The sequence below is a fragment of the Dendronephthya gigantea genome, unplaced genomic scaffold (assembly GCF_004324835.1).
Source record: "Dendronephthya gigantea isolate DGI-Jeju-01 unplaced genomic scaffold, DenGig_1.0 000026F, whole genome shotgun sequence".
Classification (NCBI taxonomy): domain Eukaryota; kingdom Metazoa; phylum Cnidaria; class Anthozoa; order Malacalcyonacea; family Nephtheidae; genus Dendronephthya; species Dendronephthya gigantea.
Window position 1 is genome coordinate 2,197,071 of NW_021163036.1, and position 16,466 is coordinate 2,213,536.

Genomic DNA, 16,466 nt, shown 5'->3' on the forward strand with positions numbered 1-16,466 from the left:
ATAGCGCTCATATTTTATATGGCCCAATTGTTTGTTGAATATGAAAAGTCAAACTTTTTGTAAGGAAACAAATTCTCGTACGTATATTTGTTAAATGAAAGGTTCTTCGAAAGTTAAGCCCGTTTTCCACCAGGCGAATTAATTCGCGCGAACAGATAAAAAGTAGGAAGCCTTTCGCGTCGCGCTAATAAATGTCGGATCGGTTTTTTTTTTCATTATTTTCGCTAACTTTCTGAACAGCCACAAAGGTGCAAAATGTCTGTTTTACCAACCGAATTAAACTTAATCCACAAAATTATGAATACCAAGCCTAACTCTAACCTAATAATAAAGTCCTAAAATTGCTGGGCGTCTTGAAAATCCTTCTTCCAACTGATCCAAAGGATAACCCTGTCGATCTTTATGATTTGCATGAAGCACAGTTACCCAATAATTGCTGCAAGTTTGCCGAACCATCTTATCGGATTGGTAATTGTTATGTGTTCCGTATTTTACATGTGGAAATCGGTTCGCAGATCATCCGTGTGTGCCCTGGCTTTGAACAAAGTTGTTATTGAAAATTGCACCATTGAAAAAACAGAAACATGTTGGTAGTAGACTCGTTTCCATAAATTGCGATGCATTTGCAAGCGGAGACTCCCAGAGGGAAGAAATTTTGCGACTTCGCCTGTTCTATGTGAACATTTTTGTTAACGGGATTATCAGGTTTTCAAAAATGGAGAAGGAAAGACACCCTGGTTTCTGTGTATGTACGGTAAGTTTCTCTTTAAAAAATCATAAAATAATCCAGCTTTTGACGTTTGTATCAAACTGTCCCTGGTTATAATTTGCCACAATTCATCTCCCAAATAGAATATTACAGAAAATAATTGGAGAACAGGCTGTTTAGCACCCCCCTGGTCGCTATTATACACTAATTATTCCGAAATGAATTGATACTCCAATTAGAATATAAATTATTATATAATATGGTAATTGCTACAGATACAGACGCTTCTTATACAAGCACATTCTGGTTCACTGGATTGACATGGCAAATGTTAAATTTCTTCTCTGTATTATTTTCTCAATGCTTTTATTAGTTTCTGCTCAATTAAGATGGCGACTAAAGAGCAAATCTGGCGGACCGTCACCACGAAGAGATGTAGCTATCGGTTATGACCCTGAAAACAAACAAATATTAATTTTTGGTGGGAGAGATGAATCAGGACCACGAGCTGATACATGGGCATTTAACTTATCTTCTCTGGCATGGAAGGAACTAAAAACGAAAAATGATATTAGTGGACGATTTTCAGTAGTTTCGGGTGTATGGAATAATGGTTTTTATGTTTCTACTGGTCAGGCAGGAGCTTCCTTCTTTGATGACATTTGGCGTTTAGATTTGTCAACATTGGTTTGGAAGAAACTTTTATCAAGAAACTCACCAGAAGAACGATATGGCTCTGCTGGGGGATTCTTTCAACATGGAAATTCTAGTTTCTTCTATTTAACTCATGGCTTTGCAGACATGCGATACTCAAATACGTTTATGTATGATGTGTCAAAAGAGAAGGGATGGACAGAAGTCTTTACAGGAACAAGCAGTTATAACCCTAACTATCCCCATGCACGATGTCTTCATTCAGCTACAATGTTGTCTGCACACAAGTTTATCATGTATGGTGGATGTCTAGGGTAAGCTACGCTTTCATATATATCAATACTGGCAAAGTTATCCAACTTCAACAATATGAAGGTGCAAATAGTTGTAGTACCTAAAAGAGCCTGATTAACAATGCTAAATGTCATTAAATGCTGGTGCTTAGGACAGTTTGTAGATGTGTGGTGTAGGTTTTAGTATTACCACTACTATTACTATTATGCTGAAGGTTAAACAAATTAGTTTTCTCATTAATTTGTCAAAATTGAAACTGTCTTTTTTCTCAACCTTTCAAAGTGGTGGTGGCACAGGAGGTCCATGTCCATCAGATGATGCCTGGATGTTTGATGGTGAACAAGATGAATGGAAACGGTTGCCACATTGTGCTTCACCTCGCAAATATTCAGCAATGGCTTTATTGCCTATTGTTAAAGATGCTAATGGAAATAATATTGTGAGAGCTGTTTTATATGGTGGTGGAGAGACTAGTAGTTCTGTTATAACTGTAAGTCTGGTAGTAACTGTATGCAGTTTATATATTGATGCATAGCATTTAATTCATAACATTATGCTAGTAATTACTCTGCATTTTGCAATAATTCTAAGTAATAACTTATTAACAATTATTTACTCTGAATCTGATTTGTAATTAGTATATATGTGACAATTCAAGTCATCAACTATTGTTGCAGGTAACAAAAGCCCCACCTAATGAAATTGTCATTTATAATCCTGAGGCAGACAAATGGACTAAAAAGACAATTAATGTAAGTATCAGGACTTGGTTGATTTTTCTCATATTCTGGTATATTTGTAAAAGCAAGTCTGTTCTTTATTCTTTTAGGGAACTTCTCCTGGAAAAAGAGATGGGCATGCAATGGTTACAATTGATAGTGGTATCATTATGTTTGGTGGAAAAACAAGGTGGGTGGAGAGAGATGTATTGTTTCAATGAAAAAAGTAATTTCTCCGTTTGAAACTATTTTGAAACAAATTCTAAAGTTTTTTTTAACATCACTTCAAATGTATTGTTTTGTAATTAGCTGAGTTTTAAACTATTTTTCTCTTAAAGATTTCTCAACAGTTAATTTTTCAGAGCTGTTTTACCTCTTTCTGTTCACAACAATAAAAAAATTTCTTCCTATTTATTTATTAATCAGCAATGGTCTTGAGAATGATATCTGGTTACTGGAGGGGAATGTAAATGATGTGAAGGAAACTGCTGATGGTGAAGAATGCAACCTGTTATACTTCAGTTACATTCAACTACATGGCATATTTATGTTCATTGGATGGGGTTTACTTCTTCAATTAGGCATGTTCTTTGCAAGATATTTTAGACAGAGAGATCCGTGGTGGTTCAAGATGCATCGAGCTTTACAGGTACTGCTTCGTAGGAAACAAATGCAGTTAGTCATGTCCTTCAGTGGTAGCTGCATTTGAGGATAGAGTTATGTGGATGTGAGGTATATAGGCTAGAAGACTAAAGAATCACGGCTGCTGTCACTGTACGTGTCACATGAGATCAACTTCAAGAAATTATTAGAACGCAAAAGCATTATTGATTAAGCAGTATTTAATTATTTCTTCATTATTTCTTTATTTAGGTATCTGGTTTGATTGTTTCAATCTTTGGGTTTGCATTTGCTGTCGTGTCTGTTCCGTTTTCCCATTTCATGTTTGCCCATGGTGGAATAGGGCTACTCATCATGATAATTGGTCTACTTCAGCCTCTCAATGCGTTTTTGTGAGTATTACTCCACTCTGATTTTTTAGCGATTTGATAGCTGTTTGTAGATGGAAGGTGAGATTCATTGACGATCCTATTTTTATTCCAGCCGGCCTCATAAGACTGATCCTAAAACCTTGAAAAGAATGATTTGGGAGATCTATCACATCAATGCTGGACGAGTTGCCTTGATTCTTGCTCTAATCAATATATCGCTTGGTGTGTTTCTTGCTGTGGTTCCTTACACTGCCTGGGTCGTTTGGTTTATCATGTTTGCTGTGTGGGTAGCAATCCTTATTGTCATGGAAGTTCGTCTACAATATTCAAGGTACTCGTCAGGACAGGGAAATATGATGGAAATGACGAATCAATGAAGTCGTTTGCGAGGTCGTTTGGTGTGTCATGGTTGTCGTCAGTGGTCAATATTAAACCTTTCTTATAATGTCTTTTCTAATGACGTCAAACAAAGCGTTCACGAAGTTTGATTAGCATCTTTTGATTAGCAGGAGCCGATCAAACGTTGTTTAACATCAGGCTTTCCGCGTCAATTGGAGCAGGTCTATAGTCAATGGTCTATACTCTATACTTTGCATGTTTAACCCTCATTATTTATGTTCATATCATATATACACACCACACGTAAAGCCCTGCATATAATGCAATGCCAAGGCTTTGCTAATACAAGCCAGGCTTTTCTATACGGTCTAGCCATGCAAATAATTATTTCTATTGCACGGTTTCTTTCATTAAATTATAAATTATTATTAATTATTGTTTCAAATAATGAATGTTTTCATTCCTGCAATGGTAAAAATATTTTCATTTGGTGAAAGATGGAATGTTCCATTTCACCTCATGAAAATATTCTTACCATTCCACGAATGAAAATATTTATCATTATCTTAGTATAATATTCATTGCATATAGAAAATTTCAGTCTCATTCGTAGCTACTGCATATGACGTACTTTATAATATACTTTATTATACGTTGTAGTTATAAAGTCCAATTTGATTTTTAATTACAGTATGTGTGATGCATAGTTAATATATAGTTTGAGGTTATTTGCCTTGCAAGCATTAGTTCGTCTGAACATTTGAAATTTACAGAATGTTCATCAAACTCTCTGATGCATATTTAACGTAACTCTCAAATGTTGCTCTCAGTTTTAGTCTTAGATATAATTGCCTTCTTATAAAAAATACGTCTCAAAGAGTTGAGAGTATAGTAAATGTTGCCGAGACATTTTCATTGTCATTGATAATTTAAAACGTCTCTGTATACGAATCGAATAACCAATTTAATGTCTCTTTGGTCTTGAATGAACCAAATAGCTTAACTACAGATGTTTCATCTGTGGTTTGCATGAAAAGACTTGCAATGTTGAAATGTCATTCAAAGTCACGTTGTAACTATGGTAACAAAATAACAATATAGAACAGTCACTCCGGTCAGTCAGTGTCAAACACGAGAACTCTCTCCCTGAGTTTCAGAATAAGTTCTCTGTATTTCGTTATAGCTCAGGAAAAGATTCCTGGTACTACCAATTTCCTCCCACATGAATAGACTAAGTGTACTCACTTTTAAAGTATATTATAAGACAAAATTTTATCTATATATTTCCGTGACTCTATAGTACATCTATTATAGTATTACGTATACATTATACGTATACATAGTGATTATCATTTCCGGATATTAATGAGTTCAATTAAGACAGTTATAAAAGCGTCGCGTTTGTTGAGGCATTGAAATTTCGGTGGTTTAGGTCAAGCCATAAGCAGCTATCATATAAGGAATAAAACACAGTCCTTGAGTGTTGCCATCGGCATCGAGGATGAATGCAGCCACCGCTGTTTTGCTGCTCTGTTGTTTCTTTCAAGCTACTCAACAGTTGCAGTGGCAACGATTAGCAGAGGATAATAAAAGTAAGTTTTTCTTGTCACTAAAATTGCATATTAGCTGAATTTCATCATTATGAAGTCTTGATAGAGCTGGTATTACGATCGTATTTAAACTTATTCACCGGGAAACGATTGTAACAAGACATGTATTTTGTAATTAGCCTAGGGAGTAATGGGAAAGTATATATTCCTTCTTGACCCCTCGCCCTAGTTCATGCAACCTCCAGGAAATTCACGATTCTCCTGGATGATAAATTTAGTAACGTGACTTAAATTGATATAACTCTTTTAACTTTCGAGACACATGAGAGACAGAGAAGTCAGCCATTACAACATTATCCATGTCATAATTTGCTGGAATGTTTGCGAAAAGATTAGTTCTTTTTTCCGTTTTAAGACAAGCGTCGTAGTTCATAAACCTTTACTAATAATTAATTTTACCAACAGAGCGACATTCCGTCATCTGACATATTACATACCTAAAAGAAGGTGTGTCGTATAGGCTTTTAATCTCCTTGCTGGGGTATCAACTCTCTTGTCCCTACGATACAAGATCGTAAACGTGTGCGTGGGCATTGCACGCACGATTAATCTTCAGGCATTTAATATGTTGTTGGTTTGAGAATAAAACAAATATGATTTCAAGAACACATACACTAGTAAGACTTTAGGTAAGACTTTAGGTTAAAAATTCATTAAACTTTTGTTGGTAAATTCATCATTGGTAAATTCATAACAAAATGAACAATTGCATGTGGCAATTATCCTTATTAATACATATTTGCATCTTTTTCAAAGAGTGTGCATTTCTAATTAACTGGAAACTCGATCGATACTCACGTTATTTCAATCATTCTGCTTACAGTTTAATTAACAATGTTCATGTTTTTAAACCCCCTTCGTTTGAACCATGTTTTTTAGATAAAAGTCCAGGAGGAAGACGTGACTGTGCTCTTGGCTACGATGGTAAAGAGGATATAATGTTTGTCTTTGGTGGAAGACATGAAAAGACGATTTACGATGACACCTGGTACTATGATTTCAAAAGCAATAAATGGGACATGGTGAATACTACTATAAGACCTCAAAAACGCTTCACAATGGCATTTGGTGTTTGGAACAGAACAATGTTAATTTCAACAGGTGAAGGACCAGGAAAGGTGTTTTATAATGATGTATGGAGGTTAGTATGCTGCGTCAACCAAACGTGAACTAAACTAAATGCGAATTTCGTACAGGCGAAGATCTTGCTTCATCAAAAAGCTGTCAAGAAGCACCCAAGTATCTGGGCATAATAATTACCTCTTTGAAAAAAGTCTTTGTTCAGTTATTTCTATCATGAGAGAAGAGCATAATATTAATATCTTAAGAAAGCTTGATATGAAACAAGAAATAACTTATTTGGAATAAGTGTTGAGTGCATACTTGTTAACAAATAGTTAATAAAACGCAGTCATTGTCCAGGCCATTATATGCATTTAACAATTATTTAATTTCTTTTTGCTAATTTAACTTAATAAGCGGCTCAAGTGACAAATGTAATAGCCACTTGCTGCATGTGCGTGTTACAGGCATGTAAACTTCGGTAGTCCTAAATATCTTATGATTTGCCTTTTTTAATAGTTTTGACTTCAGGACGTGGTTATGGAAAAAGTTACCCCAAGGATCCAATCCACCAGAGAAAAGATATGGGGTTGCTGGTGGTATATATCCCGGCGAAAGTCTCCTGTGGATGACCCATGGCTTTGCAGATATACGATACTCCAATTCTTTTACCTACGACCTCTTGTATCAAAGAACCAAATGGATTGAAGAGTTTACTGGAACAAACTCGTATAATCCAAAGTACCCACATGCTCGTTGTGTTCATGGGGCGACCCCTGTTACCCCTGATCATCTTGTCATTTACGGTGGATGTCTCGGGTGAGTTGTGTACATATTACTGATGTTTAAATATATCACGAAAACTCTTTTATGTTTACAAAACAATATTCTTTAGTGGCGGTGATACTGGGGGACCATGTCCTTCTTCAGATAGTTGGTTGTTCAATCGAGTCGATAAAAAATGGAAGAGATTGGAGGAATGTTTCTCCCCTCGCATGTTTCCCGCCATGGCCCCACTGCCCATGGGAAGCAAAACTAGTCTGAGACATCGTGCGGTGTTGTATGGAGGGGGACAAAAAAGAGCTGTCAAAGATACAGACGCATATAGCGTTGTCTGGGTATGTCATTTTGCATTTAGTACTCCTACAGAAACGTGGACAAAGTCTTTTAATTTTATTTATTTTCATAGAACATACCAGACACTATTATTTTTCTGAATGTATATTTTAATAAGTAAAGATATTTGAGTAGATTGAGTTGTTTTTTTATTGATTTTCAATATTTGCAGGTGGACGAAGCTCCAATGGATGAGATCGGAGTGTTTACTCTGCACATGGAGAATAATCAAGACAACGACCCCAGCACAAAATGGGAACGAAGACGAGCGGTAAGAATGAAACATTTTGATTATTCAACTGTTGAATATGAATATTAAATAAACAATGTTTCTCGTATTGTAGAGAGCGGTGAATGGGAGCTACCCTACATGGAGGGTAGGTCATAGTTTTTTGACAGCGAAGGAAAAAGGAGGAGTACTTATGTTTGGGTAAAAAAATATTTGTTATTAATAAATAATCTTGCAGTAATATATTTCTCAAAATATCTTAAACTTGCAGGAGGTTTGATCCTTCACTAAAATTACAACATTCATATTTAGCGGTGGTGATAGTGATGAGATTTGGTTATTACGGGGAGATGTCGATAGTGTCGACGAATCAGAGATAATTGGAGATGGTTGTTCGTCTAAATATTGGAGTCTTATTCATTTCCACGGTCTGTTTATGTTTTTGGGCTGGGGCTTGTTCCTGGTTGCCGGTGTGTTTGTCGCAAAATATTTCAGGCACAAAGATCCACTGTGGTTTCATCTTCATCGGATATTTCAGGTATATTTTCATTTCTCTGTTTCCTAATAACGTCAAGCATCTTAAAACCATAATTATCTAGGCTTCTAATCTGGCTGTGTGTTTTCCATTAAGGTGGTTGGTCTCCTATTTACCATAGGAGGTTTTATATGTGGTGTGATGTCCGTACCATCTGAACATTTCCAATTTGCACATGGTGCTATTGGTCTGCTTGTCTTTTTGATTGGCTTACTGCAAGCACTCAATGGAGCTTTGTAAGTTTTTCTACATTTCTTCGTTAATATCCTGTAATTTGAATACTGAAATTTTCAGTGGAAACTGGCCGGATTGAACGAGTGTAGTGTGTAAAGGGTTAAAGCAATCGACTGGAAAATCATTTTCTTGCATTTTTATTGCCGTTGATCGAAATGGACAGTACTGAAATCCAAGTATAATTATGGTGCTTTTTATAGACGTCCTCACAAACAGGAAGGCGATGATCAAACAATCAGGCGCAGAATCTGGGAATTCTGTCATAAGTTTCTTGGTCGTTCATCCTTAATTCTTGCACAGGTTAACATTTCTCTTGGAATGTTCTTAGCTGTGGTTCCCACGGTCGTTTTTGCAGTATGGTTTGCTTACCTTGGTTTCTGGGTGCTGCTGTTTGTATTAATGGGCATCTGGAAGTCCAGAAGAGAATGTGGGAAAGGCATTAAACCTGTTGTATCGAGTGGAAACTATGAGATGAATCCGAAATAATAGGTTGTTTTTTTACGTGGGTTAATTATGGTTAAACTCTGCAAGAAATGCCATAATAGTATTTTTAGTCTTCTATATTTAGCAGTATTATTTGACAATCTAGTTTGATAAAACAAATTCAACCATTTTATATATATATTGCAAGCCATGCTGTCTCATACAGTAATAAATTGTCATTTCCAGTTGAAATGTATCCAAACAGTTCAGAATATACATGCATTCTAGCATTTTCTAAAGTTTTCTTTATATCACATTTAGTAAAACCATGCATGCACGACTGTACTGTGAGGAAGAATTGCGAAATAAACATTTCTATATCTTCCTATAATTTATTTAATTATTTTTTCATGTATGTTGTGGTCACATTCCGTTGGAAAAGTGTGCTATTTAAATATGCACATGATTTTCATTTGTTTTGAACTAAACGAAATTTTTTGTTCTGCTCCAGTGAATTGTTTTGTTTGAATATCCCAGGAGTTTATAGTTCAGCCTTTCTAGTTAATATATCGCGTGGGAATTTTCAGTTTATTTGTCAACTTATCAAATATATTTCCTACACATATACAAGAAATATCCGTAGAGAAAAGGTCTACGGGACGATATCAGCAGTTCAGTCAAGAGCTGTATGTTAACATTTGTTTTCTATGCGAATCGAAGGCACCAGACATCTCAGCCAAAGATGATATTTTATTATTTAATTGCTCTCTCGCTGTTTATTGATCTTACGAGTCAAAATCTTGTATGGCAAGAAATTCGAAGTAAAAGAGTTGGCTCGTCAACCCGACCACCTAGTCCTAGACGAGACTCAGCTATCGCCTATCACGACAAAAACAATGATATTTATATCTTTGGAGGGAAATCCGACAAAACAGCTCTCAATGATATGTATAAATTTAATTTACAAGCGAGGGAATGGGAACCTATTCCTCATAGGACGAGCATAAAGAAAAGATTTGGTATGGTATATGGCACCAGAGGGGATTATTGGTACATTGCAACAGGTGAAGGTAGGAAAACAACGTGATTACAAAACGTGTATTGCAGGGAATAAGTTCCTCTGCGATGCCCCTTCGAGAGGAAATCGACATACTTTAATTTCCGTTTGTAATTTCAGCATATTGAATATATATACGAGAAGTTTTTTGACAATGTGTGTGTAGAAATCCTAGGTATTTGTGTATAGCTGTCGTTGTAAATTATATTCAACGAAACAAACGTTCACGTACAAGCTATGTATAGTCTCGTATTCAACTAGAAGCTGCATGTATGAAAATATATTCGAATTAAAATAAACAAGCTATATTTGGAGCTCATCGTCTCCTGTGCCGAGGTGAGATCGTTTCAATTTTGTTATCTCTTGTGACTGATAATATCAATTTTCATACATTTTAAACAACGACAGGTCTCCATCTTTTCATATAGGTGTCGATGACAGTGGAAAGTCAATATATTATGATGATATCTGGAGATTTCATTTTCCAACCAAAAAATGGGAGGAATTAAAATCAAATACAAGCAAACCAAAAAACAGATATTCTGCGTCGGGAGGAATTTCTGAAGAAGATCCATCATTTATTTTATCACATGGTGCTAATGAAAACGAGCAGTTTTCAAACACGTTTTCTTATGATACAGAATCCCGCCAAGGTTGGAAAGAGATCAACTCCGGCACTAATAATTATAATCCTATGTATCCACACGCTCGATACAAGCAAGCTGGGAAACTGGTGTCTAAGGATAAATTATTGCTTTTTGGTGGTTGTTTAAGGTAAGTAGGGACGAGAGAGAATTCTTAATGCATTGAATCAGTGAGAAGTTATAGACCAAAGGTCCCAATACTATTGGAAGAGGAAAAAAAGGTGTTGCACTAAAGGCGTTCAAAAAGACAAGACGTTTGCACTATCCTTAGTGTTAATGCAAACCGATATATAATAGTCATTTCTGCTGCAAGATAAAAAGCGTTGTTTCCTCAAATTTAGATAAGGTATATATAGCTATAAAGCCGTCTTTCCATGTTTCTGATTCGTTGTTATTCACTCCCAATCAATGTTGATGCGCTAAATGCGTTACGCCGAATTACGATCTAAAACCATAAACCGTTTCTGGTTAAACGTTCTGCAATTTCTATTTAATAAGTGGCCAAGGCACAGGTGGTCCATGTCCTTCAGATGATTCTTGGATATACGACAAAGGCTCAGATAAATGGACAGAATTGAACAGATGTTCTTCTCCCAAAATCTCTTCAGCATTGGCGCGGCTACCAACTAATACGGCGGAAAGAGTTGTATTGTGGGGCGGAAATTCTGACAGCCGAACTACTCTAGTGGTGAGAGACGTTGTTAGAGAGTTGTTGACATTATTTTAACTACTGCGAATGTCAGCATCTTTTTTAATAGAACGAATATTAAAACATGTTCGAACTTGAACGTTATTTTAACAATCTAATTGTAGAATTTGTTTTTCAAATATATTTAATCCCAGTCAGATGATGATATGGAGAATGAAGTAGCTGTTTTTGATCTGGACAAAAATGAATGGAAAATGAAAAAAACTGAGGTAAAAAAATAATAAACTCTATAAAAACGTAAGTAATTTTACTCTTTTCGTGAAAAGACCGAAAAACAAAAATTTCGAAATGCCATTTTCAGGCAGCGAATATGACATTTCCTTCCAAACGTGAGGGTCATGTGATGGTTACGACAAAAGATGGCATTGTTATGTTTGGCGGTGAGAATCTTAGGTTAGTATAATGATTGTTGTAACGTGTATAAATGCCTTTACAGCAGATACGCGATCAGGGAAATATATATTTTCTTGTTTTAGTGACGGTCAAATGTTATCAGACATGTGGTTACTTCGTGGAAATGGTAATGATGCTGATCAAAGCGACGATGGACGCGATTGTGGTCGTCAATATTTCAACCTGATTCTTTTACATGGAATCTTTATGTTCATTGGCTGGTCGGTATTTTTAATCATGGGGATATTTGCTGCGAGATATTTTAGGTTCCTGCAGCCATTATGGTTCAAGCTTCACATGGTTTTCCAGGTATATTTTAATAAGAACAGTTCTTGATATCACCCATGTGACAATTCTAAAATATCCTCTATGATTTGTGTACATTTAAGGTTCTTGGAACAGTTTTTATTCTCGCTGGAACAATCTGTGGCATTATTTCTGTTCCTTCGCATGAACATTTCAAGTTTGCGCATAGTATCTTTGGATATCTTCTCTTTATCATGGTCGTTCAACAGCCCTTCAACGCAATGCTGTAAGTCAATCAATTCAAAATTTTCTATCGCAAAGGTAGCTCAAAATACATAGGGATATTATAGTGAAAAACTGTGCAGCTAGAATTGTACTCAACTGAATATATAAGCTATAAAAGGTGCAATCGCTAGCCTGAATGTATACATCGTCCTATTTATATATGAGAGTTCTTTGTGGGAAAGGGACACTTCGTAGATACTCAAATAGGTGCTGTTTCAATTTTATTTTAAGACGACCTCAGCCAACCGAACAAGGGTTCAATTGTGGCAGATCGTTTTGGGAAGTTTGGCACAAGTGGGCAGGACGGACTGTTGTATTTGGCGGAATTATTAACATTACCCTTGGACTCTTTCTAGCTGTCTCTCCATCCATGGTCTGGATATTATGGTTAGCATATGTCGGACTGTGGATTGTAATATTTTTCGTTGCGGAAATAGTCAAAAGACCATTTGAAAAAGCGTTGCGAAGGCGTGTGAGGAAACCTGTGGTCTATGATACAACGAATCCCTATAGAATTTCTAGAGGGCAAGTAAACACTGCATTTTGATAGTCTCGGGACAAACAATATGAATCACTGGCAACTATTGAAACACTTTACCGTTAGTAAATGAGTCTTCAGTAATAAATGACTTATTAGAATACACCAGTTTCAACTTAATACTTGTGTTCAGTCGTGGGTGTACTTCTGAATTCATTCTTTAAGCGCTCGCACTAAAATTAAAACAAGTGATAGCTAAGAGCCTAAGAAAATAATGATACTGCTCATTGCTTTATTGTCACCCTCGTACTTAGGCTAGGGTCTCTCTGCATGGATTGTAATTTAAGCCAGGGTCTCTCCGCATAAAATGCAATTTAAGCCAGGGTCTCTCTGCATGGATTGTAATTTAAGCCAGGGTTTCTCTGCATGGATTGTAATTTAAGCCAGGGTCTCTCTGCATGGAGTGTAATTCAAGCCAGGTCTGCATGGATTGTAATTTAAGGCAGCGTTTTTGTGCATGGATTGTAATTTATAGGCACTCCTGGAATGTAATGGCCCGTAGATATAGAAAGCTAAACTATTAAAGCAGCGCCTTTGTTTAGACTGTGATCCTCCTATGCGAGCCACGTAATCTGCTCTGACATGCGGTAAGCTGATAGCTTATAATATAACTTGATTTTGAGCCACCGAAAAACTTTGACGAACTAGCTGGTGAAGTCGAAGTGAGAAGAAACTCGAGGTAAGAAGAAGCAAAGAGGCGAAGAATTTTTCCTGGGGTCTAAAAGGTAGAGCACGCGATACAGCAAGGTTGGGTGGGGGCCTTGACTCTTGAGGAGGAGTCACCTTGCGCTCGTTCTACTGTTGTGAAGTATTATAATTGTAGGGCCTTGCTAATCGTTTGGTCAGAAATAACAAAAAACCATAAACAATATGAAATACTCCGCGTACAAGGTTATAAAAAGTTTCGAGCTCTGATTCTGCCTGCAATGACCAATGATGATCATTTTTCACGTTAAAATAGCGTTAAAGAAGTTTTTACGTTAAAGGGCGTTAAAGAAGCGTTTTACAATGGCAGGTTTATTGCTTTTCATATCTTAGTTTTAGTACATTTGTATGTTTACCAGTCTATTTTAGACACATGGTTTAAACCATAAAAGATAAAACCTAATACCCCCCCTGCTTTGATATAACCTTGGATATGAAAACAGTTTGAATGGATATTTTTGTGGTTACAAGAAAGTTGTTATTTAATTAATTTTTTCATGATATTTAGAAAATCCAGCATTGAAGAAATCAAAGGAAAATATTTTATATCTTCAGGTAAACATTGTTGGTAACCAAGGATGCATGTGACAAGACTTCCCTTATTGATACATTCAATGCTGATAAATTTTCATCAATTTCCTCTGTGTGCTTACTCTCGATACAAGCTAATGGCTGTGAATGATATTCCTGTGGAGTTAGTAATTTATGATATAATTGCGGTAGAAGATTATGAAGATGTTAAGACAAGATCTTTAATGTTATGTTATTCGGTTGAGTCAAGAGAAAGTTTTGAAAATCTAACCTGTTTATGGTTGCCAGAGATCAATGCTGCTTGCATAAGGAAACCATTTTTATTAGTTGGACTAAAAAAAGGATCTTCGTTCTGGCAAACAAACGCATGAACTGAGTAGGTGAAAGCTAATGAAGGTAGAGCGCTTGCAAAATATATTGGTGCTGTAGGTTTTTAAGAGTGCTCATCAGTTACTAATGAAGGAAACAATGCGATTTTCTAAATGGCAGAAAACAAGTGCGAGATTGTAGTAAAAAAGAAAGGGGAGCTCAAAAATCAAGCTTGGGTGTATATCTGTTGTTGCAAGACAGACTAATGAAGTACTTGGAATTTAAATCATTTTATATTTCAAGTTTGCCCTGAATACCTGAGATGTTTGGAATGACACTGGAAAAGGATGGTAAAAGAAAATTGCTGCCAGGAACCGAGAAAAAAAGTTGTATTTTCAGTTTGAAAAGATTAACGCAAAAAGAGAAGGCTTTTATATCAAGCTAAGAGTATTTTCGAATAATCGCTTCACGGAGAGGAATTTTGCTAATCACTTACAACGGACAATAGAAATATGCAAAACATATTTATTTGGCTAATTTATATCCATTCCGGGCAAGTCTGGCATGAGTTATTTGATTATCTGTTGTTGTCAATGCGTTAATTGTCCGTTGGAATTTTCTTTGTTTGTTGAAGTAATAAAAGGCGGTTGAATCTAGACGAAACTCAGTCTTTGCAGTCTCGAAAAGGAAGCATCAGTCAACGAAGTTCAGGAAAAATTGGAAGATTATTGTAGGTACATAGTGATTGTTAGTTTGAACAGCTTTTGGCTTGATCTTTGGCTTTGTAAACAAATTTACTGATCGCTGTGTTGATTTGAATAGCCTGGGAAGACGTTAGTGAGTGGAGCCATATTCTTGCCGATTATTACTGCTTTATCTTGTATATTTCGATTGAAAATGTCCAATGCAAGTGAGCTGTTACTTTAAGTTAGTTTTTCCTTGCTTATTTGATTTAAGAACGAACTACGGCGCCGAAAGATGGGGAAGGAGAAACGTAAAGGCTTGCTTGCAGCGAATAATAGGTATTGTTCTATTAATATATGTGTATTTTGCATTTGTGACTTGAAAAATCACGTTCGCCCTTTGTTTACGAACAATCAGGGTGGACAAAACTAGAATAGTTTTGATATATAGAAAGGAATTCGAACTTTATGACTGTAACTAACTTTCCCGGCTGGCCTACTCGTTTTTCGGACAAGGTTGCCCAAAGGGAATGCTCGTTTTGAAAAAGAAAGACGGATTGAAACTCAATGCCTATATAATTATTTGTATTGGTATATGATTGTACTATGTTAGACTTCCCTGTCCTTTTGTTTTACAGAAGTTCTGTTTTTGTAGAACGAAAGAATATTAAAGAGATGTCGGACATGCCTTGGGACATTTATGCACGCAAATACAAAACTCGATTTCGACAATATGCATGACTAAAAATTGTATGGAATTTAGCTTTATTGACTGAGATATAAACTGAACACTCTTCTGTTTACCTCCTTCATTTTCAAGTTTTCCGCCTGTGCATGATTTTTTTGCATGAAGTCTGGTCGTATCAAGCGCATGCGGAGTGAATACTAGTGATTCTGGGGCCCCAATCACTTGTGTTTTCTCTATCTTAACGACTATATAGTCCGGACAAAAATATTGTTCGGAGAGCGCCTAAATATGAAATATGTATTTCTAGAAGGAGATGATAGTCCAGTGTTCTTGCTTTCTTGTACAAAAACGTGCATGACATCTTTTATTGAAACGCGCATGATATTTTGTATTAAAACGTGCATGACATTTTGTATTAAAACGTGCATGACATTTTATATTAAAACGTGCATGACATTTTGTTTTAAAACGTGCATGACATTTTGTATTAAAACGTGCATGACATTTTGTATTAAAACGTGCATGACATTTTGTATTAAAACGTGCATGACATTTTGTATTCGCGTGCGCAATGCGAAGGCCACGAGTGACTGACGTTGGAGTGTTGGAGGTTCGATATAATTTATCCTGAGTGCTTTGTACATAAGTGACATTTCTCTCTTGGAAATTATTCATATCATACTTTTGTTGTCAGATGATGAAGGATCGTCGCAGGATCAGGAGGATCATCGCAGCATCATGGTATGGTATGGTATGGTATGG

The 16,466-nt window shown here is 36.1% G+C and overlaps 3 protein-coding genes across 4 annotated transcripts; all 3 read left to right on the top strand.

The window, feature by feature from the left end:
• The first annotated feature begins 286 nt into the window (after positions 1-286).
• Positions 287-4,318, top strand: LOC114523035. Of its 2 annotated transcripts, XM_028543842.1 has the most exons (8): positions 287-754; positions 1,083-1,677; positions 1,940-2,147; positions 2,335-2,409; positions 2,487-2,566; positions 2,803-3,025; positions 3,250-3,389; positions 3,481-4,318. In XM_028543842.1, exons 1-8 carry the CDS (start codon positions 748-750, stop codon positions 3,743-3,745), a joined length of 1,593 nt encoding a protein of 530 aa, XP_028399643.1. In that variant the 5' UTR covers positions 287-747; the 3' UTR covers positions 3,746-4,318. The 2 variants fall into 2 exon arrangements, with proteins under 2 accessions (XP_028399643.1, XP_028399642.1); XM_028543841.1 differs by lacking the exon at positions 287-754 and having other exon boundaries at positions 966-1,677.
• A 790-nt stretch (positions 4,319-5,108) lies between these two features.
• Positions 5,109-9,166, top strand: LOC114523034. The gene is made up of 9 exons (XM_028543840.1): positions 5,109-5,299; positions 6,197-6,458; positions 6,899-7,198; positions 7,275-7,497; positions 7,668-7,766; positions 7,840-7,925; positions 8,037-8,262; positions 8,356-8,495; positions 8,694-9,166. The coding sequence occupies exons 1-9, from the start codon at positions 5,209-5,211 to the stop codon at positions 8,977-8,979; spliced, it is 1,713 nt and encodes a 570-aa protein (XP_028399641.1). The 5' UTR covers positions 5,109-5,208; the 3' UTR covers positions 8,980-9,166.
• Positions 9,167-9,461: 295 nt separating this feature from the next.
• LOC114523033 lies at positions 9,462-12,891 on the top strand. The gene is made up of 8 exons (XM_028543839.1): positions 9,462-9,986; positions 10,402-10,747; positions 11,116-11,305; positions 11,461-11,535; positions 11,628-11,719; positions 11,803-12,028; positions 12,109-12,251; positions 12,482-12,891. The coding sequence occupies exons 1-8, from the start codon at positions 9,605-9,607 to the stop codon at positions 12,795-12,797; spliced, it is 1,770 nt and encodes a 589-aa protein (XP_028399640.1). The 5' UTR covers positions 9,462-9,604; the 3' UTR covers positions 12,798-12,891.
• Positions 12,892-16,466: the final 3,575 nt, after the last annotated feature.

Excerpts from the sequence above, each read along its gene's own strand:
- LOC114523035 (XM_028543841.1), top strand. The coding sequence starts at position 1,031 with ATGGCAAATGTTAAATTTCTTCTCTGTATTATTTTCTCAATGCTTTTA. Across the intron at positions 2,148-2,334 it reads CTAGTAGTTCTGTTATAACT|GTAACAAAAGCCCCACCTAA; the intron begins GTAAGTCTGGTA and ends CTATTGTTGCAG. Across the intron at positions 3,026-3,249 it reads AGATGCATCGAGCTTTACAG|GTATCTGGTTTGATTGTTTC; the intron begins GTACTGCTTCGT and ends TTCTTTATTTAG.
- LOC114523034 (XM_028543840.1), top strand. The coding sequence starts at position 5,209 with ATGAATGCAGCCACCGCTGTTTTGCTGCTCTGTTGTTTCTTTCAAGCT. Across the intron at positions 6,459-6,898 it reads TTTTATAATGATGTATGGAG|TTTTGACTTCAGGACGTGGT; the intron begins GTTAGTATGCTG and ends CTTTTTTAATAG. Across the intron at positions 7,498-7,667 it reads ACGCATATAGCGTTGTCTGG|GTGGACGAAGCTCCAATGGA; the intron begins GTATGTCATTTT and ends CAATATTTGCAG.
- LOC114523033 (XM_028543839.1), top strand. The coding sequence starts at position 9,605 with ATGTTAACATTTGTTTTCTATGCGAATCGAAGGCACCAGACATCTCAG. Across the intron at positions 11,306-11,460 it reads ACAGCCGAACTACTCTAGTG|TCAGATGATGATATGGAGAA; the intron begins GTGAGAGACGTT and ends ATTTAATCCCAG. Across the intron at positions 12,252-12,481 it reads CAGCCCTTCAACGCAATGCT|ACGACCTCAGCCAACCGAAC; the intron begins GTAAGTCAATCA and ends TTTTATTTTAAG.